This window comes from Scatophagus argus, chromosome 10 (assembly GCF_020382885.2).
Source record: "Scatophagus argus isolate fScaArg1 chromosome 10, fScaArg1.pri, whole genome shotgun sequence".
Taxonomy (NCBI): domain Eukaryota; kingdom Metazoa; phylum Chordata; class Actinopteri; family Scatophagidae; genus Scatophagus; species Scatophagus argus.
In genome coordinates, this window is record NC_058502.1 from 17,932,862 (window position 1) to 17,960,216 (window position 27,355).

Consider the following 27,355-nt stretch of genomic DNA (forward strand, 5'->3'; position numbering starts at 1 on the left):
CTTTAAATATAAGATGGTTAACAGCGAAAAGAGAAAGCCCATGAGTTTTGCTAGGAGAAAGTAGAATGACACCGCAAGACTTCGTGCATCATTCTTGTCGACGTGTACTTTTGAATTAATTGTCTGTTTGGTCTTTGTGACGCATTACTTATAAGGTAGACTATATACAAACCTTTACAAAGCCTTAAAGCTTAAAGGGCTATTCCTACTTTGGGGACTTGCAAGAAGCAGATTTAAAACTAACTCATAGGTGATGAAGCAGAGGTCGAGTCATGCTGACCTTTTGTTCTTAGGAAGAGTCAGACTCTAAACGCACTGGCTGCTACATTTCCCATACATACAGAAATTGTTTTTAAAATGCCTCATCCCCAATTTGTAATTCTCCAAGTTTGTTTCTTTGTCATCATCAGGGTCATCAATCTGGACAACAAACTGACCTTCATGTGTAAAATCAGTGGACTGGCACTTTAATAACTTTTTTAAAAAAATTTGAATGTAGTTTAGTATGTAAAGCCTGTCAATTAATTTAAGAGTGTAATTTTGATTTTTGTCTTTTTTACATCACAGATTGTGCTTTTTCCAGTACTGGCCTTTTTCACAGCAGATATTTTGATTTGCACAGATGTTCCTAAAGACATTAATGATAACTCTGTTCTATTTAAGTGTCCCACTGAGTCATGACAGTGAGACATCATGTACAATACAGGACCCTGAAACTGAAGCAGCTAAATGGGATTCAGCCATTGTTGATTTTTATCAGTTCCTCATGTGCTTTTCTCCTGTGACATATCTGAATGTCTTCCATGAAGAAAGCCCATTAAATCCAAGAAAGCCTATTGATCTATAAAATGTTTCCGGGGGAACAAAGGGAGTTACATCAGGAAATCTGCACGAAACCTGAAGTGCATTTAAGACTTACTGAAATAGCGGCTACATGGTATGGGATAGATGTTAGAAAAGATTAAGTAAAAGCCTTTCAAATACTTTGGATGTGTTTGATGTATGTTATTTTCTACTATTCACAGGGCCAGGGATGATAAATTAAGCACAACTTAAGTATTTGAAAGGGCTCAGAATGGCTGCAGATTAGTAAAGTCAACAAGAGGGGAGTCATTGCCACCGAATACCTTTTGATTTCATCAGAATGTCATAGTTCTCAGGGAAAATGTAGGTGGGGCGGTAAGGGTTTTCCTCAATAGGCTCTGAGCACAGTGACGGAGAGACAGAGCACAGTGTGACATAACATACAAACACATACAGAAACACACACATGGACACCAACACTTCAGACAAACAGAAAGTGGAAATAATGATCTTCTCTTACCAGGTATTTTGTGTATCTGTTTGAACATTGTCTTGTACCAGTCTTTGGACTTTTCAGTGTTCTGAAATGAAGTTGTGGAAACTTTTAATTGATAACAATTAAATTAATTGATAACAAGCAAAGGTGACAGACATTCCATTAAGACATGTATGCTGGCACCTAAATGGAACAGGGCTGTCGTTCATGTTATTAGTAACAAGTGCTATGACAAGTCAAAAATAGTTTATTATAAAAAACAAAACAAAACAAAACAAAATTTTCAACTTAGCATAGATCACCAAAATGCTGTGTAACACTAAAGAATAGAAACATCCTTTACATAAATACTAACTCCTTTACTGTTCTGTCAAAGACAAATGTATCATATGAAAGCACACATTTATCCATCTACAGAGAGTAATTAGTCTTTATTTGATGGGAGGTTTTGTCGCTCACCCGCACAGGCACAATGGGCTTGTTGAGAGGACTCGAGACAGGGGAGTGCAGTGACAGCCGCAGCCTCTTCCAGTCCATATCAGGGACTGGACTGACCGAGTCTCTCCCAGTATCAGGGCTTTTGTCCCTTTCTGGGGTTGGGTCTATCACAAAAAAAGAATCAGCAACTTGTAGGCCTGACAAGGCTAACTCGAAGTTCATGATACATTTCTACAAAAAGTACTGAGCTGCATTGCAAGGCAGGATAAACAGATAAGGTGGGCAGGATACAGTGAATGGCAGACAATAAATAGAATGAATTCTTTCTAATTTTGTATGTCATAGCAAGAAAAGCACTATAAGAAATTGTATACCCATTTAGTTCAGCCTACAATGGGTATGAAAAACAAATATGTCCTGGTGTGTGTGACACCCGGGCCAAATGCTATTAGCAGTTAATTCTGAGTAAAATAAAGGCATTTGATCAAGCTCAGCGCTGTAGCACATTTGCAGCATGTGACACTTCGCACCCAAGAACGAAATGTGCCAGGTGTCCAGTAAGTGGAAGAAAGAAGAAAATCTGTGAGGTGTCAGTTTAATCTGGCACATTCTTTTTTAGCACTCTATATTACCAACATTTTGACATCTAGGATGCAAAAAATACATTACAAATATATGTTAGACATCACTGTGTCCCCAGTGCATACCTTCACAATGAGAGTGATGCTTTTGCTGCTCTGTTGTGAGAGAAAGACAGACAAGGACAGGACAGTGAAAAGTGACAGTGAAGCAGCAGTGAGGATGCACTGATTACACGCAACACAGACAAGACTAATGGATCACAGACAAGACATTGCTCACTGTGCCACAAAGTTTGGTCCATAAAAGACATGTAAAAGCATGTTCACAACAAACTTGAACGCTTTTTGAAGCTCATCCCTACCTCACAGACTGATGTGCTCACCTCTGTTGTGTTGCAGCAGGACTATGGTGGGGTTAACTGTACTGGTGCAGGGATACACAGAGCTGGACGTTGATGTGAGACAGTTCTGAATGTCAGTGGAGGATGGAGCGTGATTTTCATTTGTGCTATCTGGTGAATATATCTGAAAGTAACAGAGAACTCATTGTAAAATTCATCAATTCAAGTAAATAAATGAACCAATCAATAAATAAATAAAAAATAAAGAGATCGCAGAGTTCCCATAATTGTAAAAGCTTAAAGAGCCAAACAAAGTGCCTGCATTAAATGGGGTAGAAGGAAACATACCTGGCACTGAGTGTTGTTTACAGGAGGTAAATCAGCTGTGATGCTGCTGCCTCCCTCAGCCAGTCCTGCTTTATAGCTGTCTCCATTAATCTGGCTTGTCCAGCCACCTAAAAAGAGTCCAGAACTCTCTCAGCCTGGTAGCCAGTGCAGCAAGAAAAAAAACCACTGAGGATGATACTAAAAAGGAAAGTATTTTATTGAATTTCACCAAACCAGGAAACCATAACAGCTAATTGCTGGTCAAATAAATCTCCATTTCATTCCATAGGGTGTGAATGCTTTCCTTGGTGGTTTTCATGCACAGAGATGTTAATACGCCCAGGAAAATACGCCCAGGAAAAAAAAGATTCTCCCACAATCTCTGAACTTTGTCATCAGAACAAAGCATCTATTCAGTGAACTGCAAAGGCTGTTTGTTCCATTGGCCTTTATATTCAGGCTCTACAACAATTAAAGCATCTCCCCAAAAGCCTTGGCCAGTCTGCAGTCCCAATGTGCTCTGCGTAACAAACAAGCCCACAGTCAAGGCTCCCAGCCCCAAAGTGCAGTGTGGGCAGGCCGCAACAAAAAAGCTCTTTGTCACTCACATGAAAATATGAGCAATCGCCCTTTATCACGACTGAGCGTGCACGGCGACTGAGCACACACACTTCAGAACAAGATGAGTTATATAATCCTGACATCAAAACAGAACTCTGAAAGGCATGTGAGGAATTTTTACAACTAAAGAAAATAATAAAATGCTTTTTAAATTACAGCAACACTCACCTTCTCTGTCCACATTCCTCAGCGACCTGTTGCTCCTTCGCATGGCCATGCAACTATTACTCTCCTCTAAATATTTTTTCGTCATGTGGAGTGTCGTTATGAAGCAGCTGTGGCATTTGCACGGACTTACTTGGCGTTGTGATGACATTTGGCTCTTCGTTGATGCAGCCTTCATCATCTATGTGGACGAGGGTGGCCCTGAGAGTCACGACTCCTTTCCCTTTGCACACTCTGCTGGGGTCCAAACCTGAAAACATCCAAAACACTCATTTCATTTCAGACATTCAGACTCATTTCCACAGCTCCTCACTGTTCGAGGTGTAGCAGTCTCATATTCAGGATTCTCATGGTGCACCCCTGCCTAAGAGCCTCTGGGAAATCAGCCGCGAATGACCAAAATAGAACCGTAACATCAAAATGAGGCTAATAAATTAATATCCTACTGTCCTGTAAAACTAACTGCCATGATCACACTGGCAGAGCTGGAAGTAGAGCAGCTGGAGCTTGTCCTGTCTCAGCGCAAGTTATTAAAGTCACATTGTTAATGAGTGAGCTTTAGGCTTTGAGCTTCAGTATCCTTCTGAGCTTTCCTCGTAAGTATGAGGTGTCCCACAGTTGTAGGCCCTGAAAGATTGATGAGGCGCAGGGATGACTCACCTGCAGCAGGAATCAGGTCAGGAGAGCCTTTCATGGTCGTCAGAGGTGTGATCCTGACAGCGCAGACTGTTCGAGGACCTGGCGGGACTTCAGTACCCGTAAATACGCAAAGACAAGGAGACATTCAGTTAATCACAGGGTAGACACAAAACCACCCCATCTGAGGAAAAACTACAGAAATGCGAGGTCTGTTAAACATTCTGTACCAATAAAAAGCTTTTAATGAAATCCAGTTATTAAACTTAAAGCACTGTAACTACTCAATGACAGCACCATGAGCTAGCACCAGCTAATTATTTGTTGATCTCACAGCGAGATGACTTACTGGATGTTCTGCTCGGTCTTTCGCTGCCCTCTTCTGGAGAGGCCTGGAGGAGAAACACAGCAATGCAAATATTCAAGAAAGTATCATCAGGGAGAGCAAATGATAATTGGGAAGTGTGCTGACATAAATCAGCATGATACATCATTTAAGATCAACCTGCAGCTGCAACTGTAATAGCAGTTAAATCAGTACTGATGTCAATATAATGCAGTTAACAAAGTTGAAGTGATTACACCCTCTGGTTTGTTTTCTAGCTTTTATAAACAGAAACACCAACTATAAATGCAATTTTGAATTGCTCAGTCTGACAAACCATGTAGCAAGAATGTGAGTGCTGTACATAGTGGAGTCACTGCCTCAAACAGCTGTAACTGGGGACCGCAGACAGCTAATGAAATTGTGCTCGTACTCCTATGGTTGGGTTACACATTGCAATGAAACACAATGAAGCCAGACAGGAAGACAGTGAACTTCCAGTCAACCCCCCCCCCCCCCCCCCCCCCTTAAATCTAATATGGAAAACACCAGAGTCCATATTTTATCAGCAATCAGTGACACAAAGCAGATTATAGAGAAGTTATTGTTTTTGAAAAAGCAATAACCCCAGTGCTTCACATGGCAAGATTTAATGTATAAAAGAAATGTTTTCTTACACTGATAAGTGCTATAACAACTAATGTCATTGAAAATTCACAGAAAAGGAGATATCACACAGATATATCACCAAGTGCTATTCAGTCACAATATCCATGATTATAAAGACAAAAAAACATAGCTGAACTAAACTGTAGCATATCAACAGTAGCTGCATGTGAAATGGAGAGGAAATATTCTGTGGATAAAGATGACGACGACATCACAAGCCTCACTTCGCCTCCCTTTGGTTCTTTGGGCCTGTCCTGTGATACAGTGACATGAATTCAAAATTGTATCTGCGTTCCCCTTTAAAGAGAAGAAGGGAGGGTGCGTGAGAGAGAGGAAACATACGTTAATCTGAGCTGCATCAGTGGAGCACACAGAAGCAACACCAAGGCCACCAGAACAGTGGCCGTGAAACACTTCCCTCTGCTCCACTGGGCCTCTCACTGTACTCGGGCAGCACGGCTGATTTAGGAGATGTCCCCATTTAAAAGAAGAAAAGGGCTCAGTCAGAACATTAACACACAGAGCCACTCAAACAGTAATGCACACATACATGTACACACACTTACACACAAATAGTATTTTTGTTTTCTAGGCTTTGGATAGTGATGATGGAAAAAAGCATGAACCACAAAATCTGTGAAGGATTTACCCCATGATATGAATTTTTAAGCTGCTTTTTAGAGTTATACCGGTGCTTGTTCCACTCTGTGGGACTGTGTGTGCACTGTGTTTACACATGGCGGTAAATAAACCAACCTGTAGAACAGGCAGGGGACTCATGTTCCAGCTGGAAAACTCCACAAACAGGCCTAAATGGATGAGGGGAAAATGGGAGCGACTCCAAGCATGTCCCACGGGGACACAAAGCTAAAACCTTTTAAAACATCTTCCAGTCTTGGAGCTGAGATGTCCCTGAGCACTAGAAAGTCTGTGTATTTGTTTCCATTCTCTCTTTAATAAAATCAACTTGCTTCCTGACCCCCTGCATCTCAGAGAGACAACGCGTCCGTGATCTCATTTCCAAAACCATTAACAGACATTCCTTTAAGGAGTGCTTACACTGATCTCAACTGTATTTCCGCTGTATCCTCAGATGAACCCAAAAATGGTGAATACACAGCACAAAGAGAGACATGGGAGTATTTGAGCCTCTCACATATGATAAATAATGGGAAGATGACAGCTTACAGCGCTCAGCGTATAAACACAGAAGAGCAGATATCACCTCCTGGCCTTTTTAGGAAGAGATACCGAAGAGCAGAGACGGGCAAAGAAGGCCATCCATCCAGTCTGTGAAAGAAAGGAGAGCGGTGCAGGAGCTCTGGGATGGCCAAGACAAACAGGAAAATAAGAAGAGACTTTTATTAGCCAGACCTACCGTTACCTAAATGTACCATTACTCCTTCAAATTTATCAAGTTTTTGGATGTTCCTGTTTCACAAATGTGAGGTGAAGACAAATGGATGTGAAGTTAAAGCAAAGAGTTCAAAGTTCAGCAGATAGTAAGTTACACCGAGAAGTCCAGCTTCAGCTTTATGTTCACGCTCTCCACCAAAGCTTCCTAGTGAACTGATGCACAGTGACCTGATGTTGTTAGATTAGACCAGCAGTCTGAAAACAGCAACAGACCAGGACTAGAATCAATATTTTTGTGGTTTCCTTAAAAACAATCAAGAACACAAAAACTGGAATGAAGTAGAGCTGTAGTGCTGCTAAACGTTTTTTGAGACTTCAAATTCACAGACCCGAGAAAGTACTTCTAATAGTGCAGGTGTTATTCATGCACTAAAATGATTACTCAAGATTCCAGGAAATCACAGCCAGTGAAACCCCCTCTTAGCTCAAATCTGTGTGATTACCTAAAGGCAGGAATACACAACAAAGGCAAGATGATTCATCCCAGATGCAGCACTTTACTATGTGTCTCTCACACACACACATAGATACATAAATATCTAAGTGAGAGCTCTCGGGTGTAACTTAAATACCTTTCCAGAACAAGCAACTCCCAAAAGGCTACGATCATCCCGAAGCGTCAGTGTGGATCTAGGGAAGCGCATTACCTGCTTGATTATGTGCACAGTGAGTCCTTAGTCCATGGACATCAGGTCCCTCTGAAGCCTCTTGAGACTTGGCTGGCTGAGCTTTGAGGGTCTTGTCTAGGAGGGATGGTCCCAGCTTTGACCTTGACCCTCGCTATGCTGGGGGTTTGTTTGTTTTTGACAACAGGCGTGCCCAGATGAACCTGTCATCACATGCCACCTGGGAATGTGGCACCCTCTCAACAACTGTGCAGACCACCACATAAAATCCTGCTACCCCCTGAAAATGCTCCTGCAGAGCCAGCAGATGAGAGACAGACAGGCCTGGAGGACATCTGGAATTCACTACTGGATGACTTAACAGTTCATGAGGTCTTAATACATTAGACAACATCATAAACTACTGAAACGACTATTACGGACTGCATGTTAACGTGTGAGTAGAGTCATGACACCACAATCTTTAAAAAGGTACAAGAATTGCACCAAGATAGCAAAGATATGTAGACGAATGTGTATGTATTGTCCTTATCAGTTATTATCAGATAAACTGATGAATCAATTTTGCATTTAGACTAAAACAAATCCAACCCAATAATCCAAAGCGACAAATTGCCGTTTTTTTTATGTTTTTTTGTTTTGTTTTTTGTTTCAGTTCAAAGCCCAAAGATATTCCATTTACAATAACAGAGAAGACAGAAAAACAAAATCTTTACATCTGATGAAATGGACCCAGTGAAGCTCATTATTTTACTACTATTTAATATTATCAATAGCAGCAATATTATTAATAGTATTATTTAATATTATTTCATTTTTTGAGGTGTTGATTGGTGTATTCTTAGCTGTTTTACTTTAATCTGAATAAGCTTGTTTCCCGAAATGTTAAATTGTTCCTTGTAAAAAAATGTTTCAGTGCTAATGGTTTCATACGACAGCTGGTATTTGATGTAACCCTAGAAAATTGATTTTTTGCAGAATTGCTTTATGAGCCAGTTTTCCATTGTCATATCCAGTAGACCAGATCATTCTCTATTGGCAGCAAGAAATTCGCTTCATCTGTAGCAGGCTGTAGTGAAAACTAAGCGAAGGCAGGGTGGTACCGACTTGAACTGTGACGTATATCACACAGGGGGGGGGGTCTCTGTGATGCATTCAGAGGCTGCCTTAAAAGTGAACTATGTTAACACAAAAGAGCTCTCATCACACACTCAGCTGTACTATGGACGGAGAGAAAAGGCCGTTATGTAACACTGTTTGACTTCTGCTTTGTCAACAAATGGCAGAGAGGAGAGAAGCTATCCAGCACCATGCGTGGATCCCACCAAATAGCTCCAAACATGGCTCGAACGGGCCGCTCCAGAGCAGCAGCTTATCCCCCCTAATTGAGAAGAGACTCCCACCTACCCCTCCACCCTCCCAACTCTCTTCCATAAACAGCTTCCATACTGGACAGCAGCCTGGGATTCTACACATTCCTCAACCAAGCTATTTGAAGTTCATTTCAAACAACTGCAGCATAAAAGGAAATGTATGTAACTAACACACTGCAGTCATTATAGGCCTCAGAGCAGGATTATGCATTCATGTTGATAATGGGTAGAGCTTAAGCTGAGTCTTTATGGACACTGCTTCTATGCCTTTGAAATATTTGAACCTCCCTTAATGAAATAACACAGAGACTTAAGGTGTTTATAGTGAACCTGTGGTTTGACTGTCACATTTAAGGACTTTTTTGAGGGTGTTTGTGACTTTTGGGAAAAAATGTAGAGCAAAAACAAAAACAAAAACAAAAACAAAAAAAAAGCCCCCATCCCAACAGCCAATGAAAGATGTGTCCCTTAGTGCTTGGAGAGGCCTGCAGCCTGCCAGCGTGTCTGTGAGAAGCCTTGACAGTCATTGGACGTGGCCATGGCCAGATCCCCAGGAACACTTAGCTGGCACATGTGAAGGTCCTGGGGAGGACTGCAGTTTGCTGCATGGACCAAACAGCTTGTTACAGATGCTGTGTTAGACAGCCAACCTGCTTATGACATACCCGCTAGGCTTTTAGAGCCAGTGTAATAAGAATGTCAGTGAGCTGACAGTTTACCCAGGGTGATACATCTTCACAGCAAGGCCTCCGGGCTGCACTCCAAGAGTGAGAAAGCTTGGATCACAGGCCCCGGAGTGAGGATAAACATCGAGCTGAATTTTCAAGTAGCCTTGTTGTGTCTCTTGAGCGGGCGCTTAAAAAGTTTACTTTTAGAGACGCAAAGTCAAAAATTCACACTAAGAGGAGCGAGAAAATAAGGAGATAATCACAACTGGCATTCCACAAAGAATAATAGGGAACAAATCCTCATAGACTACAATATAACGATAAATTGCTTGAGATAATATACAGGCATTTAATTTGGAAATATGAATCAGAGAAACATATGACGCTCATTTAGTGTCATCACTAGATAACAAGCTCAGCTGTGCACAACAGATTCCTCCTGGCTTAGATAATAGTGCGTACTGCACATTAGGTGAGCTGCGATGACAATTCAAATCATTGTGTGAGAGAGTGCTGAAAGTGTTTCCTCATCTCTCTGCTGGATGTTTTGACTCCGACGTGGATTGGAAGCTCTGAGTGTGTTCCCTAATATAACTCTGCGAGCGCCTGTGTGACAGGACTACTTGCTAATTGAGTCATAGGATATGGTAGCTAAACGTGAATATAAACAGCGACGTGATAATCCAGCAATTTTAAGTGCTATGAAGGTATCCTTGTGGGAAATGAGTGTGCAGCAGGACTCCAGCAGGACCATATCATCCATCTATTTGGGGAATGTCGGCCCAGTCAGACCCTGTCCTGTCACGCCCAGACACACATACACACACAGCAGGCAGCTCCATCAATAACAGCCTGACTTCATAGGTGGCAGCGCAGACATCAGTTTTTCATTACTGTTCATTATATTTTGTAGTGAGTGATTTATAAACATGCTATGCATCACTGTCACTTAATAATTCTGGTTTGGTTTGTGTGATGATGAGTAAGAACACATGCTGCTTCTTATTAAAATATCTGCCAACGACAGCCGTGATGCTGTTGCTTTCCATCAGTGGCTGACATGCGACACAGGGGAGGAGGGTGGAGGTGTGGTGTTTGCGGAGAGGAGTGCTGCTTAAATCTATCACTAGCGCATAAATTGTCTTTTCACTGCCTTGTTTACATGCATGCAAGTAAACAAGGCAGGCTTCTTTGTGTCATGGACCTTAAAAAGCATAACATCTCACTTCACCATCCACTTCAGCCAATGGCAGCAGATGTGGGAAGACAAAGGGGGGGGGGGGGGGGGGGGGGGTTGCTAAGCGACCTGTTGTAACATTAATGGAGTGAAAACAGAAACCTGGTGTCTGGCGGAGACATCCGGCCTGATCCAAAGCCATCCGTTATTCACAGTAAAAACGAGGCTGTTTTCTATAAACATCATCACTACAAAGGTTCCTGTCCATGTCATGCTAATATCCTGCTTCACTAAGCATTTGGCAGGCATAAATTTTGACAGAAAATAAGGATAATTTTAAGAACTGCAACTTAACAAAGAGCGTCATTAAATTATTTCACTACTGTCCACTTGAACACTGTAATTAATAATTGTTAACCATTGGTTTACGCTCATTGTGAACACATGGGTACAGGAGGCCTTCACTACAGTGGGAATATGTTCTCACAATGTGACAAATAAAAGACAAGCGGGAACACTTAATTCATACTGTAATTATTCTTATTTTCTAATATTCAGGGCCAGATTTCCAAACCAATTGAAGACTGTCTTGGAAAAACAATACTGGCTGATCGGTAGGCCAGCTCGCTTTGACAAATCTTTGAGGTTCAGTTGTGAGATTCATGCTCCTGAGGGTTGCTCCTCTCAAATCTAGGGGATCTGTGTAACGTGACTCCGAACAAGCTTCATAAAATGTTCATGAGTGTGCTGGGTTCACACCAACAGGTCTCATCCTTACGCCACAGGTTATCATTTTTGTTTGACAAAGCTCATAAACTGGAATGCAACCCTTTGACCTTGATTTATTGTGTCTTTGAAAAAGCAAGAATGACATGATACTGGTCAGCATCAGGTGACATAAACCAGTTCCAAACTCCAAATATTCCTTTTTACGCAGCACTCCTTGCGAGGCAAATTTAAAATGTGGATAATTCAGAAAGAAAATCTTCCTTACAAATCCCAAATTACAGTAAAATCTTTAGCCTGAGCCTCCTGTATTTTGCACTGGGGTCACCCAATCTAAAGTAATCCATATTAACTACAGTAAAAGATACATTGTGCTATCTTGAGCTGAATACATACAAGGGGTGAATGCTTTCGGTCTGAACAAAAAAAAAAAAAAAATGCACATTCATGTTTGACTTTGGCTTTAATTGCACAACAACACGTTCAAAAGGTCAGAGTGGTTTGGCTGCTCTTTGAGTGACTGACTGAACAAATGTCCCATAGCTGAGCTGCTGGCTATACCAAACATAATGACTGATGGATCTGTCCTTTTCACACATAGGCAACCCACCACCCTCTCTGAGTAAACATCTACAGCTCCTCTCCTGACATGTTCTCAACCAGGACTATCATACGCTGCTGAGCTACTGCTGAGTCAATGCTCCGTGAACCAGAAAAAAGTTACCCAGTAGCAGCAGGGAACAAAAGAGTTAAGTTAAATATAATAAGAGCAGTGAGTGTTTGAGGTTTGGTCACAAAGTCCTTTAACATGTGGGAAGCTAATGGAGGTCCTGTTCTTTCTGAGTAAACACTGTGTAGATAGAGTACCTCTGTCAAACATGTCCAGTGTGACCATGTGATAAGACAAGAAAGAAGAGAGCAGAGGAGAGCGTGATGTTCTGAACATGCCGTCTACATAACCAAACACTGAAACAGCTATTTTTTTTTTTTTTTTGGAAAACAGGCCTGACTGCTTTGCCTCTGTCCTTGAAGCAGTTTGATTAATTATTTGCATTGGGGTTAATATTTTATCGAGTGTGTTTAGTGTCATGTTACTCAGATCTCCTGAGGTGAAAAAGAAATCATGACCGCAGTAAAATCATGAATGAAAACACAGGAGTGACAAACATCTGCTGAGTTTCAAAGGAAAATGACACAGCTCTCTGACAGTGGAGCAACTAGTTTTTTTTGCAAAGGCACATGCCAGATTTAGCATATTATATATATATATATATATAAACCTCTAGGAATTAAAGGGTTTTTATGGCAATGAGCCATATTGGAAATTTTTACCTCTGCAAACAATTTATCTTGTAATTAGCATTATGATCAAAGGTATTCAGAATTTTTTTTAATCCACATTTCATATAACAGTGTCGAGTTTCCTCTTTGTCAAATAGTTTGGAAACTGTCAAAAAGCCGATTCTGGCAGGACTTTGTAGTACCACAATAGAGTAATACAAGGTGAGAGTATTTAATCTGTGTCTCTATACAGTGAGTCCACACTTGTGCTGTGAGGCAGTTGCTCATGTCACATGCTGTTCATTATGAGGCCTCAGGCAGACCTGTTCGTCACTTTAGAGCATGAAGTTTCACATTCAGGTTCACTGTGTCAATAACTCACACTATTACTGCTGTGCAATTACACAGCTGTTAGTCACGCTAACAAAGATGTCCCCAGAATAAAAAGTGGAAAATAAAAACTATACTATGATATTCCCTAAAATAACTTCACAGGATGTTTTAATACTACTTTGGAATGCAGCACTGACAATCTTCTTGGACCGTGTGAAACATTCTCAAACTACTGCTCCTACATTCACTTTCTCAAAGCCTTTTCAAATTCAAAATCATCTAACCAGGAACAGCAGAGGCAGCATTGTGACAAAAATAAATTACTATAGGATAAACTAATCCTAACGCCTCCATGCCGCATAATGTGCATTCCATTAAGTGCATGGCCCTGATGTCACAGCCTTATTGTATGCATGTGGAGTAGCCTGTACTCAGCTCCCTATGACTCACTGTGACAAAGCCTCACTGCTACCTGCCCACTTAAAGAAACAATCACAACAGAGAGGATTAATTAGTCTTAAAAAAAAAAAATTAAAAAAAAGACGACAGGCAGTATGCAGCATGGTGTGAGGTCAGGAGGTGTTTTATCCCCACACTTCAGTGTTTGGGTTATCTCCAGGGCATTCGGCTTCAGAGTGCGGCACCCATGGCGGGTAGCCTTTCCACTGAAAGGATCTGCCTCTACTGCAGTAACTGTCCCAAAGCCAGAGCGCCTCTCTGCTGAGCTGCAAAACCAAAACTGACCCACTCACAAAAGCTCTTATGTTGATAAGCTGAACACCTGCACTTAATAACTGAATGAGTGATGAATAACAGATACATTAAGTGTATCACACGGTAATGACATAAAGTCAGCTGTGATGGTGCCAATGAAAAAAGGTTCAAAAGAAAGGTAGACATGGAACAAAATGACAGAATCTCCGGGATATATTAAAGAGGTACAGCAGCAGACACATGCAGCAGAGATCCAGAGCAGGGACATGCTTACCTCTGTGTGCTGGTAATCCAGTGTTATGCTCGCTGCTGCCGCAGACACACTTCACTGGGCTCTGTGCGCCGACGGCTGCTCTCCACCAGCGTCCTGTCAGCGCTTCATACTCACCGGCTTGAGCTGCGTCAACCCTAACGCACAGCACAGCCACTGAGCACCGGGGGTCTAGCCGAAGTCCCTTCACAATAAAAGCCTGGACTCTGTCACTTTAGGATGAAATTGAAATAATGTTGAGTTGTGGCAATATTAAAATGTTTTGGATCAAAGCAGTAATAGGATTTTTCCCTCTTGGGGAAATCAAAACAAGGTGTGAACACACACTGTTAAATAATGAACTGTTATGACAGCTGGTATGGTAGGGAACAGGGTCGAAACAGAGACGCTAAAAGCCTCTGTGGAGCTGAGGAGAGTCATAAATGCAACAATTTTTTCAGTTTGTCATGATTAAAATGTATCCTCCCATGGATTCACGTTATAAAGTGCTTCAAAAGATGTATATAATAGCTTCGTGTGAAATATATAAGTCTAACACTCTAACACTCACTCAGACTTTTGTTTCCTAACTTACAAACTGTGTCACATTTGAGAAGATGCAGGTCACGCTGACACGTGGTCACAGGATGCAGACAAACAAAAAAGATCCTCAAATGTATATGCAAGTTTTATATCCTTTCAAGCTAGAAAACTGAAATGTCAAGATAAAAATGAACTTGTTTTTCATTCATTCACAAATGCATTTTTTTCTCAGATTGGACCATAGATCAGCACATTGTTTTAATCTACCTTTTTTTTTTCTTTTTGCAAATACATCTGCACAGGATTACAAACCACCATTTCTATATACTTGCACTTGCACTACAGTTTTCATACCATTATGACTTTTTTTTTTATGCCTGTTTATTGGTAAAGATTTTACTCTGAAAGTTCTGACCACATATCCGCACTGGCTGCAGTCTCTCACACTTTCCTATCAGAACTTCAGAGGGGACTGCAGTCATGGTCAGTAGTCAGGGTTCATTTATATTCAGAACAGTGAAGTCACATGTAATTTGATTAAACCCTTGCGTACTTACTGACATAAAATCAAACTGGAAAATGTTTTCACACACAGAAAAAATGTTAGTGGAGCCCAGCATTAAAGGACAAGCAGAGAATAAGGAGCACCATCAAGTGACCAAACCTCATACTGCACAAGAAATAAATCAGTGCTGGTTGAAGGGGAGGAACATTCAAGTGTATAAAAACATATTTTTATATTTCATTAGGGAATTGAGAAGTTAGAAATCTGATGTATAAATTTCCTAGAGGTACATCCAAAGGTTATTTTATCACCTATGCATGAATTCTTCAAGTTTAAGTAGGATATGGCAGAAATATCACAGCCAAAACTGACGTCTTTTAAAAACACAATGCTGACATTATTTGAGGTAAAACAAGCAGAATATCATTTCACAACACCTCACAATTAAGCATGAGCATACTTAACAGCATTAACTGTCTTAGTGCATGACTTTGCATGAGACCCACCAACAACCATGTGTAAATATTTTCTCTATTATAGCACAAATCCCTAACAAAGAGAAAAAAAAATACTCTAAATCTATAATAAATTTTATGAAGGATATTTTGGAATTATCAGTCAAAGTAGCAATTAAAATGCTAAATTCTTCCAGAGTTATTAAAGGTGAAAAATATCACAAGTTTTGAGGGTAAAAACATAAAGTTCACTGGTCACCCTTCTACCGCAGGAAAATACTTTCCTGTGTTTAACTCTTTAACATTTCCCTTGTCCAATCAAAACGTCTACTTGTCCCCGGGCTCTGACAGTTGAGTTCTCAGCTCATCCTGTCAAACTAGTCTGATGAACCAACTCGCCTCTCGCTCATAACAACATACCCTCGTAAGAAACGTTGTTTAGTGGGTACACACGTCAGATATGCATGAAAAGAATGCACACAGTTCTTATAAATGGGATTTAAAGGAAGTTAAGTTCTTTCTGTCAGGTAAAAAAAAACAAAACAAAAAAAAACATGTCTATTAGAATGGTTGGATGAGTCTGGTGGAAGAACTTGATCAACCCACACAGGGCCCTGACCTCAACCCGATCCAACACCTTTGGGATGAACTGGAATGAAGACTGTGAGCCAGGCCTTTTGGTCCAACATCAGTGTCTGACCTCACAAATGCTCTACTGCACGGATGGGCAAAAATTTCCACAGAAACACTCCAAAATCTTGTGGAAAGCTGTTATAGCTGCAAAGCTGTCTGTGTATTCAGAATGTGACATCATTAAGGTCCCTGTTGGTGTGATGGTCAATGTCAATATCCCAATGCTTTTGTCTATGTAGTGTATATTTTAAGTGAGTCAAAGCACAAAGGTGACACCTACTGGACCAATGTGGTACATACACCTCAACTACTTCATTCAAATACAAATTGTATCACATTTTTGCAAAACTCCAAGCACAAAACACAATCTTTAGAATACTCTGTTCACCTAGAAACCATAACCAGACCATCACTACCAACTGGTTTAACACTCACACCTCACCTGTTCAAACAGGCACTCCAATCACGTGTCAGGGCAAAAATGAGGCCTCAGAAGACCTGTGCTCTGCAGGGGAGGAAATGGAGCAGCATGGGCACCAGGGTGGAGGAAGGGTGAGAGTTAGAGGACGGAAATAATACAGTTGTGTGTGTTGTTTCAGTGGAAAGAATCAATTCAGGGGAGAGAGAGAGAGAGCGAGAGAAAGAGAGAGAGAGAGAGAGAGAGAGAGAGAGAGAGAGAGAGAGAGCATGATTTTGATTGCAGTGTTTCATTTTGCAAGAGATTTGTGGAGATTTAACAAAACGTTTAACTTGCTTCCAGTTTTGTGTTCAGAATTTTGAGAAATCCAGGATTAGTCTCAGGAAACGTGTTTCAACAAATGGGAACAAACTGTATTGATGTTGCATATAGTTTTAATTGAATGGCCATCGTTCCCTGATACTTTATGAATATGGTAGGGTCTTGTCTACTTGCTAGTTTCAAAGTCTACTTTCATTTGACTGCCTTACCTTCCACTTTTTCTGGCACTGTAAAGCAGGATTTCCTACATAATTTCAGAGTCTTTTTCCTTTAACAAATTAAACAAAAGTCCTGTAGAGATATGTATTGAGTACTGAACAAAAGTAAGAATTTCACTTACTTACTTAATACCTCTTCTCCATGTTCACCTGTACTGGGAGGTGCGTGTATTTAAAATGATGATGGGCACACTAAATTTAACAAAAATGCTATTATGGCAATTAGTATGATTCAGATCTCTGTCTCTCACACATGTTCAGTGGAACCTGATCAGAACTACAACAGCAAAAAAAAAAATTATGTTTTTTTTTGGGGGGGGGGGATTAACCACTTCCATGTCTGTAAGTCAGGTGTAGCAGACTTACATACCTGTTATGATAGCACACTGATTATGGTGATAAAGGGGGTGTTATTGACTTCTAAAGCTGATGGAAGTGATATTCCCTGAAAAAACCAGTGCTTGATTTGTTCTGGTACTGATTCGGTTCTACGCACTGAGCATGTGTGAGCAAGATAATGCAGTTAGGCAGTGGTTTAAAGGGTTATCATGAGTCTTTCAAATAAACTTATATCATGAACAGGGTGAATACTTGATTCTGATTGGCTGCAGGGTGTATATTAATTCCTGATAGTGAATCAACACTGAGTGTAATCCTGCAGTGTCTCATCCTCATCACAGGATGGCGACTGTAACACACAACACACTGCTTCTTGTATCTCGTAAGCAATCTTCTCACATCCTGTTCACTACTCAGCTCACTACTTCAGGCTGCAGCCGACACTACACACGGACTGTCAGGACTGGTAAAATTTTTGAGATTCATCTGGGGACAGTAACATGCCAGGATAGACAGTCTTGTTGTTAGTTTGACAATAATTTGGCTTATATGATTGTGGCATTAAACAGAGTTGTTTATTTATGTATTTGTTAAACTAAATGAGCTAACAGAGCTCATTGAATGCGGTGAACGCACACATCTCTATGAGATAGTTGATGCAGTGAGGCAGTACAGGTTTTTTTTTTTTTAAATAATAAAAACAAAATTCTAAATTTTGTAAATTGTAATTTTCATTCAGATTAATTACTGTAATTGTCACTGCTTCTGAATCAATTAAAACATTATTTTGTAAAAGAATAAATTTAGAACACCCTCTGAATTTGTATTGTAAATATAATTAAATGTTGTTTCTAGAGCAGCACCAGTAATGTTTAGCAACAGCAAGCATAACAGTGACAGCAAAGCCTATAAACAGTGCAATAAATAAAACCTCAATGGAAGCAAATCTGACTGAAATTAGAGTATTGATCGAGTATTGTCAACTTTGGTAACTCGAGTTCACTTCATCTGTTTGACTTCATGCTCTCTATCTGTGTCTGACTTTGTGTGTGTGTGTGTGTACGGAGGAGAGGCCGTGGGTGATAATAAATTACTCCAAATCTTACAAAATATGGATCAGAGAACTTTTTTTCTTTAGTAAGAAACAAAAGTGAATTCCACTATTGTGGAAATAATATTTCATAATATCTGTCAAATATAAAAATTTTTGCAAAAGAACCACAGAACAAGTCATTTCTATGCACATTTAGCTTGTTGTAAGATCATCAAAATAATATGAAATACTGGATTTTCTTGCTAATTTTAGAGGCAACATTTCAAGAAGATGTCCCTCTTCACCATGAATTTTTTTTTTTTTAATTTATTTATTTATTTTTTTGCCTCTGAAATGTACCTCATATGCGCACATCGTGCTGGTATGTCATTCTGAGGAGGACAAATTATAATGTCAAGTTTTGAAGCTAGCAATCTGACATTAGCTGTTCACCTTAAAGTCAGGCTTATTCGTGTTACTATGTTCCTGCAAACTGAAATCTTTTCTTTTATTTATTTTATTTTTAAAAAATGGCCACAAGTTGACACACTTGACTGTCTGGTAACATTGACCAAGGTTAGCAAGCATATATGTTTAGTTACAGGTAGCTAACTTACTGTGGCATTAATAGCATGGTGGTTATAATATATTGAACAACATGGTGGTTATAATGATGTGTCCCACCCTCCTGCTCAATTATCTTAGCCCAGGCCTTTATATGTTTTCTGAGCACAACTGCAAATGACAAATTTAATATGGAGGACTTTTCTTTTCTTACCATGCGAGGTAAGTCAGGGAATACTATATCTTTGGCTGAAATGATGCACAAAACAATAGAGAAGAACGAGAACCACATTTTGACACCAGCACATACATTCACTTGAAGCAGCTTGAAGCACTTTTCTTGGCATTATTCAGCCTCAGTGCAGGGGTCACTCTGAGGCTGTTTAATTTCTGAAGCAGCTGGATAATTAAAATTGTTGAGACCATGGTTGAGAATGGTGACAACAAAAATAATTGTTCCAGGAAGTCCGATTTGATCTTGTAGACCACAGCGTTGTTGGTGAAAATATGCGCAGCAAATATTCATCTTGTAATTACACAGACTTGTGTTAATTTATATTTGCTTTGCATTTTAGTGACTTTATAATGGCCTGTTAATGAAATGACATTCTAATAGCTGTTTTTGTTTAGTTGAAAGTAATGAACACCGTTTACCTTAGAGAAATAAGTGTGTTTAATTATCTTCAGTGGTGGAGACCGTAAGAAAAAAAAGTAGCAATAACAATATTTAATCCATACTGAACATATGTTTGTATTAACAATCTTAAAGCTGTCAGAAATGTGTAGAGGAGTAAGAGGTACACTGTACATTGAATATTACAGACATAGTCACCTGCATACACAAAGGAATATAAAGGGAACTAAATTACTCTGTTAAGAACAATGATATATAATATTAAACAACAAAAACGAATAAAATTAAATCTGCATGCTGGATTCTGCTGGATTCTTATTTTCTTATTAAAAATAACCAATAGTTTTAGAGACCCAGCACAAGCAGATGTGTTGATCACCGCAGGCGGCGAGGGATGGGAGGTGCTGTGTTTGTGTGTCTCTGAGAAGGTTTTTGAGGACGTGTCTGAGTCGGGCAGGATATGTAGCGCTCATTCTGCATCTTTGACCTACGAGAAGCAGAGTGTGTGTAGGGTTATGAACTCTGAAAAAGGTGGCAAAGCAGGAATCATATGCACCCTCCGACTTGAAACCAGTGTTTGATATAAAGAGTTGCGTTCCAACAGATTTATCCCAGAAATTCACACTTCAAACTTCACATGTCAAACAAATGTTTCACAAAGATGGTTTCTGTCACTTCACCTACAGTACATCATGCTTACATTCAAGCATTCAGTTTAAATTAGTTATTTGATGCTATAAAAAGGGATGGCACATGTCACGATTGACAGCTGAGCCCTGCTCGCGATCAGGTCAGGCCAGGAACTCGATCCTGCGGCTCCATTTCCTGATCGCTACTGTACAGGCTCACGTTCCAAACGATGTCACCAGTGCAAGACGGCAGCACTTCTAATCGAAATAATTTGTCTTCACTTTTGTAAAGTGGCAGTAGGTGGAGACACGTTGTCCATCTGCATACGTATATGTCAGTGTTGGTAACTGCACAATAACTAAGAAAACAAATACACACAAAATCCCCTCAGACACTCAAATGATCAGTTTTTCTCATTTCATTTCAGAGCACAGACTCCCTGATAGGATCTCACAGTGTAATTAGCAAGAAATAACTCACATGGGCCCATTTTTACACCATCTGCAGCACCTTGAACTATTTGTTAGTCTTTTTTTTTTAATTATGAACCCTAAATTCATTTGACAAATACTGCTTATTCCAGTATACCACTATATATGACTGAAGTGAAAGTTCTACAGAACTATGTGATGAATGAAACCTGTTTCCAAACTTTTAAACCTGAAATTGTGACATCATTGTGACATCATGGGCTGTTTTGTGGAAAATGACTGATTTCCTCATTAGCCTGATGTAACAGGCCAGACGTGTACACAATTGGCAGGTTACCCTGTAAGAGTGGTATAAGTGTGAGGAAAGTTTCTCTTTCTTGCACACAGACACACGAGTAATTAAGGTACGTTTGGGGATTTAAAGAAAATGCACAAACCGACACATGAATAAGAAAGACATAGGATGCATAGAGTACAAGTATAAACTCTGATATGACTTTTCAAAGAGATAAGACCTCTATCACTCAAAGTCTTCAGACTGCAGAGTTTCTCAAACTTACAGGAATTGAGTGCCCTTATCTTCAACCATCAAACAGCTTTTAGGGTCTGAGCTTTCGTTTTGAAACCTTCTCAGCATGTGCTCTCTCAACTCCATGTATGGCAGATATTTATAAGTTTACCCAGCATGCATATCACCAACTTCATCACTTTCTCATTTTGGCTTCCTCTCCAAAGTACAGCTGTGAATCACTGGTGCGTGAATATTTCCTCTACATCACTTACTGTCTCATCCAGTGTTGCCTGCAGATTCATTATTGGGCTCAACGTTTATTCCTTGCACACATCAGCATATATCTATACTTCTCTTTTCATTGCTATTAGGCACTGCCACATTGCAATACATTGCATCAGCTCCAGTGTTGTTCGATATACAGTATGTTTCATGTTGTTCAGTACTGCATTGTTTTGCATAGCAATATCTGTAAACTCTGTCATTGGTTGTTAAACATACTTTCGTGGATCCCGTGGAAGAATAGCAGGCGGAGAACTGAAGGCTGCAGCATTAGAAGGCCGTGGAGGTCGTGGTGGTGGAGGAGGAAGATTTTCAATCGAGTCCTTTAAAAAAAAACAAAACAAAGAAGAAAGCCAAATGTAATATAAATATAATATAAATGTAACATAAACGGAACTGCAAACAATTCATTAATTGATTGGTGGATCAACAGAATCTTTTCTTTTTTTTTTTTTTTAAACTGTTTAAGTAATTTCAACATGCCGAAAACTTTCAGGTTCTAGCTTCTCAACTTTGAGGACATGCTGAGTCTGTTGATCGTCAGAAAACTGCAGACAGAAGTTGTCATCTTGGAATTAGATTAAACAACAAAGAGCTGTTGGTTCAAAGCCTGTCTACCTTCATCAGACATAAGGGGGGGTTTCAATAAGTATCAAAATGCATATTTACAGGACAAAAGCATCCCAGGTCTGTTTACACTCTGACATGTGACTTCTGAGAAATTGTGTAACGTTTGCTAAGCTTCAAATATTTCTCAAGAAAGAAAAACGCGGGCCTTGTAGTTTGAGTCTAAAAACAACGTAACTCTAAAAGTAGATCTGTACTTGTATTTCAGGAACTGAAGTAGCCATTGACTACAGAATGAAACCGAACACCTAACTTTGTCTCACCTACTTCATGTGAACTAACTAACTAACTAACTGACTGACAAAACAACCAAGAGAGTGAATTATAGAGCTGCTGGTCACTGCCAGAAGGAGGTAAGGCCGTGTGAACAATGTTGTTACTACGTGCACTGAAAAGACAAATTTTGGAAATTCAGGCTCACCTCAAGGTCAGGCTCTGTCCCACTACTGTAGCTAAAGGTGCTGTGAGTGCTGAGTCTGTTGCTCTCAGTACCTGAAGTAAGAAGAAAACAGGTTAACTGGGAAGACATGTGATGTTGAGTTTATCTGAGGTTACTGCATGTGGTAAATTGTGCCTTAAGACCACTTCGCCAAAAGTGATTAAAAATAACTTATTGAGTCACACAACAAAGACACTATGGTTGTAGAGCATGTCTGCAGTGTAAAGTATGACTGATCAGGGTTAGATTAGATAAAGACAGCCGCAGAGAGCAGACAGACTAAATGTGAACCTTTTTTTTCATCATTACACATTTGAATGCACAGTGTTTGACACTTCTTTTATAAAACATACAAATAACCTAGAATTTACACTTAACAACAGTACAGGCTCCATATTATTGTGACAGCTTCAGATGCCTGCTGTCCACACTGACTCTGTTAACATGTGAACCACAACCATCAGCTGTGTGCTAGAGAGCAGACTGGAGACAGAAACCCTAAAGTAAAATATGGGTGAGTGCTAAAATAGCGTATCTGTCAACATATGTACTGCTTAAACAGAAATCACACGTTTTATAGAGTGATATTAAGTTGTTTCTTTACTGGAAATGACGTACAACGCAGCCAACAGCAAGCAGGCTTTGAGGGTGCATTTTCTTAATGAAAATGTCAGTTCCCTGATGATCTTGCAGTAAGCCCTATTTACATTTTTGTAGTAAAATGAAACTTGGTTGGTGACTTGGTGGCACATTGCTCATGGCCAGACACTCCAATAGGAAACAATGAATTCAAAGCGGTTTTGCTGCTGACGATGCCTTGTCAAGCTGTCACTGACTGTGGGAACTTTTAGGTAAGCTGTTAGAGAGGAATTCTCATTACGTTTCTCTGTAAAATCTGAGGCAACTTAAACTTAATTTCAGGTATAGGGCAATAAAAGGATTTCAGGGAAATTTTAAAATGTCAGACCAGTATCCTGTCATGGGACAAAGGGAAACGTACTGAAACAGATTTGCTCACTGCTCACAGGAAATCTGTTGTGCAATTCTGTCTGTGAATACTTGAGTACAAGAATGAAACAAACAGTGAACAAACGAATCTCCTCAAGACTAACTGCCTGCAGAACCCCAGAGATTAGCTTCATTTGTTCTTTCTGCATTTTAGTTGAAGGTACATTCATGGGGGGGTGTTAACAGACTGAAATACATCACAGAAAGGGGGCAGCAGCATAGGGCTTCTTTTGTAATGTTTCTGATGACTGATTTGTTTCTGATTAGCTAGAATTTCAAGTTGTTACTTTTAGGAAATCCATGTCTTTCTTGAAACTGAGAAACAGCCATATTTCAGGTGTACATCTTGCTTAAATCAAGGTCCCAGTACTGTTAGAGTCCACCGTCAACTGGCACTAATGACAGATTCCAAGAAATGGCAATGTTCTCTGCCTACAATAATACCTGCATATACCTGACACACTGTGCATCATACAGTAACACAACAGAATAAAGAATGGCTACCGGTACATCTAATTCAGTGTGGCAAAACAGTTCTGCACTTGAAGAGAAGAAACCCAAAATGTTCATGTCATGGCCACCATGACAAATACATTATTTCCAAATACTGTATAAAATGTGGATGAAAAATGTGGATTCGAGGAGAATCACAGGTTCTGCTTTACATCACACATCAGTGAGACGCAGAACATTATGGATCCGATCATTAACAGCAATGTCCATCCAAAGCAATAATCCCTCTCATGAGTTCAGGGTCTACACTGCCCCTGACATGGATGTAAATGGGAGAATGGGAGGTGGAAGACCAAGAGTCTCCAGCTACTGAGCCACAGTGCTGAAAAAACAAACAAATAAACAAAACAAAAAGCATTAGGACTCACTGGACGTGCTGGACGTGCTACCCGTCTTCCAGCCGCCTCTCTGGATAGCCTGAACCACTGGAGGAGGAGGAGGAGGAGGACCCACCACTCTGGGTGCTGGTTCATACACAGAACACTCTAACGTCATGCTCGCGCCCCAGAATGAGTTCCTCTGCAGCGGAGCACTTATCTCATAATCTACGAGGGGAGGGACCACATCAAACATTAGCATTCTGTAAAACAACAGGATGTGATTTTCCACTGTGTACTGCCCAAAAATTAATCATTTTATAACTGCAAGAAATGCTCAGAGTCTGCCCATAGTGGAGATGCATTTTAAAGCTGCATTAGAGCGATTTGAGTAGAAATACATAAAATAAATGGTCAAGAAATTCTACCGAGCTCCTTTCCTGTCTTCTTTCTCTCTTTGTGACGTCTGGTGATGCTGTCTCGCAGTCGCTTCAGATTTTCCTGACAAAGAAACAAACAGCACATAGAACACACGTTAGATCCATTTCTTCACCATTAATCAGCACATGACAGACTACAGTTTGTACTGTTGATCTACCTGCTGATAGCGGATGGAGTTGGACCTCCTCTCGTGGTCAAACTGCCAGGCTTTGAACTCTTGGACAGCCTCATCCACTGTAATTTCGCCCACTTTCACCCTCTCCTGCAGAGATATGAGTTGTCTCTGTCCAGGTGTCTTCATCCCAGCATAGGGGTCATATGTAGGAGAGGAGGCTTGTGGCATGGGCTGACCTGGATGGGTGGAAAAGGTTGTCATTCAATAAAAGTAGAGGCTGAACTAGACTCTTAAGTCGAGTATAACTATGACAGAGTCAAAGACCTGTGCATATATACAGTGAGGTCAGAGGAATGGCAATGGTGTCCAGAAAACATTTCAATGGGTTGGTTTAGCAGCGCAAATGAAATCAATCAGCAGAATTTAACTCTTACAAAGACTGTTTCTATGTCTGTCTACAAAGGTGGCAACATTCACGTGTGAGTGTGTGTGTGTTTTTCATAAACACTCTTGTGAGTGATATTTGAACAAACAAGAACAAACATGAACACACAATGTAACACAGATGTTGTCATGATATCATAGATATTATACACTATGTTGAGAATCAACTTTTTTTTTTAATGTAATGAATTGCTAAGCCTATTCCATTAACCTTCATTTTGCATTCACTAAATGAAAAAAAAAAAGATAATTTGCGTTGATAATTTGCTATTAAGAGGTTTACATGGTCATATCAATTTGAAGTGAAAATGAAGACAAAACAGACTTTTTCAATTATTTAAGCTGCTCTTTACCTGCTGGATATGCCATTTCCATCGTTGTACTTTTGCTAGATGTATCTTTTTCTGAAAATACTGTCAAAAACGCTTAGTTATTTATATTTGCTTGGAGAGCAGCTTTCTTTTTTAATCTGATGTGTAAAGAGATCATTACGGGAAAAATAAGAGTCTGCTCAATACCTCTTAAAATCACAGGCTTTTCAGGCTCAGACTCCGACTCAGGTCTGGGTATAGGGGCTGGTGGACGGTTCAGGACTACTGAGTTATAGGTACTGTTTACATCCACAGTATCATAGATATCCTCTGGGAAGAGGTTGTATGGATCTTCCTCTTCTTCATTTTGATCAAAGTCATTGTGATCTTCTTTTTCTGCTTCTTCACTTTGAAGTTCCGTGTTATTGTCCTGCATTATGCCATCATGTGGTTTTGCTAAAGGAAAAAATGCAACTGCATCACACTCTACTTTAACAGCACAACATCCGACAGTACTTTGAAAATGATTCAGATGTATACCTTGGAAGAACTTCCTAAGCATAGCTTCCTCAGGGTTCTCATCTACCCCAGTCATTACCTCATCTAATGAAACAAAAATCAAAACAAACAAACAAATAAACAAACAAACAAAAAAAAAAACAGAAACAGAAACTGAATCACCAACAGTAACAGTTTAACAACCAGTTTTGTAATGTCCATCATTGTTATAATAATAAACAATAAAAAATAAATAATAATAAATCTTACAGAGGTCCTCTGCACAGTCAGGGTCGATCCCCAGCATTGACTCATATATGTCCTCCGAACAACCAGAGTACTTCATCATGATATCTTGAGGGGTAGTTGACATCGACTCGTACACCTCTGCCGTGTCCAGTTCTCCATTCTGCAGGTTGATAATGTCTGCTGTCTCCTAGATTTGTTTGAGCACAAGAGACAGGTGGACAGTGACTAAAATACAAGCCCACGTGGCTTTTAGAAGAAAATACCCCACACTTTGTTGGCTACTATAGAAAAATAAAAGAAAAAGCTTTCATGACTGGACTTACAACAAATACATCCATAAACTGTCTGAGATCAAAGAAGCCATTTTTCTCTGCCAGCGTGTTTGGATAGTCTCCATCCTTGTTCATCACGCTGTAAGCCTGCAGAGCCCCCGGACACTGAAGGAGAGCGTTGGTCAGCTTCTTCAAACCATACTTTGCGGCAAAATGGAGTAGGGTGGGAAGCTCCTCAGTACGCTGATCTGAGAACAAAAAGCAGTTAGATACAATGATTCATATGACTGTACAATGTCTCTTCAAAGCTGCTTTTACTCTCTGTTCTTTCACTGTATTAGACCAAACAAGTAGGTGAATTAAATATGCTTCCAGACACTATAATACATGCGCAACAAATGATGATCTTTCCCCAACAATACAGAATACTCACATGCTGCCATGTTGTCCTCTTCAATTTGTCTGATTCCAAACAGCTGAAGACTAGTTGCAGGCATCCTGGATTTTAATGAGTCAGATAACATGTTGTCCAGTGATTCTGTTGCATTGGATGTAAAGTTGAAAGCCTGAAAACACAAAAAGGCTTATAACCTGGACAGCATTTAAAACGAGCAAAACTCACAATAACCCAGTTTCC

General features: G+C 40.0%; 2 protein-coding genes across 11 annotated transcripts in view; both read right to left on the reverse strand.

Moving 5' to 3' along the window:
- Nucleotides 1-14,122, reverse strand: part of LOC124065534 (sorbin and SH3 domain-containing protein 1) — a 38,947-nt gene extending 24,825 nt beyond the window's left edge. For 2 of the 9 annotated variants that reach the window (XM_046400972.1, XM_046400966.1), the window contains exons 1-10: nt 5,628-5,689; nt 4,759-4,801; nt 4,434-4,530; nt 3,907-4,023; nt 3,009-3,115; nt 2,703-2,844; nt 2,446-2,475; nt 1,760-1,902; nt 1,325-1,385; nt 1,128-1,202 (exon numbers count right to left, since the gene is read on the reverse strand). In XM_046400972.1, coding sequence (XP_046256928.1) covers nt 1,128-1,202; nt 1,325-1,385; nt 1,760-1,902; nt 2,446-2,475; nt 2,703-2,844; nt 3,009-3,115; nt 3,907-4,023; nt 4,434-4,530; nt 4,759-4,801; nt 5,628-5,674 — 862 coding nt within the window. In that variant the 5' untranslated portion in view covers nt 5,675-5,689. Of the gene's footprint in view, nt 1-1,127; nt 1,203-1,324; nt 1,386-1,759; nt 1,903-2,445; nt 2,476-2,702; nt 2,845-3,008; nt 3,116-3,906; nt 4,024-4,433; nt 4,531-4,758; nt 4,802-5,627; nt 5,701-5,745; nt 5,863-6,591; nt 6,694-7,466; nt 7,988-13,991 lie in introns of those variants that run through there. The other 7 variants (XM_046400968.1, XM_046400969.1, XM_046400967.1 and 4 more) reach the window with 7 other exon arrangements.
- Nucleotides 14,123-19,651: 5,529 nt separating this feature from the next.
- Nucleotides 19,652-27,355, reverse strand: part of pik3ap1 (phosphoinositide-3-kinase adaptor protein 1) — a 33,591-nt gene continuing 25,887 nt past the window's right edge. For both annotated transcript variants that reach the window (XM_046401755.1, XM_046401754.1), the window contains 12 exons: nt 27,152-27,284; nt 26,770-26,966; nt 26,468-26,633; nt 26,240-26,302; nt 25,907-26,155; nt 25,742-25,801; nt 24,987-25,180; nt 24,817-24,889; nt 24,440-24,616; nt 22,533-22,603; nt 21,704-21,807; nt 19,652-20,117 (listed from right to left, as the gene is read on the reverse strand). In XM_046401755.1, coding sequence (XP_046257711.1) covers nt 20,006-20,117; nt 21,704-21,807; nt 22,533-22,603; nt 24,440-24,616; nt 24,817-24,889; nt 24,987-25,180; nt 25,742-25,801; nt 25,907-26,155; nt 26,240-26,302; nt 26,468-26,633; nt 26,770-26,966; nt 27,152-27,284 — 1,599 coding nt within the window. In that variant the 3' untranslated portion in view covers nt 19,652-20,005. The remainder of the gene's footprint in view (nt 20,118-21,703; nt 21,808-22,532; nt 22,604-24,439; nt 24,617-24,816; nt 24,890-24,986; nt 25,181-25,741; nt 25,802-25,906; nt 26,156-26,239; nt 26,303-26,467; nt 26,634-26,769; nt 26,967-27,151; nt 27,285-27,355) is intronic.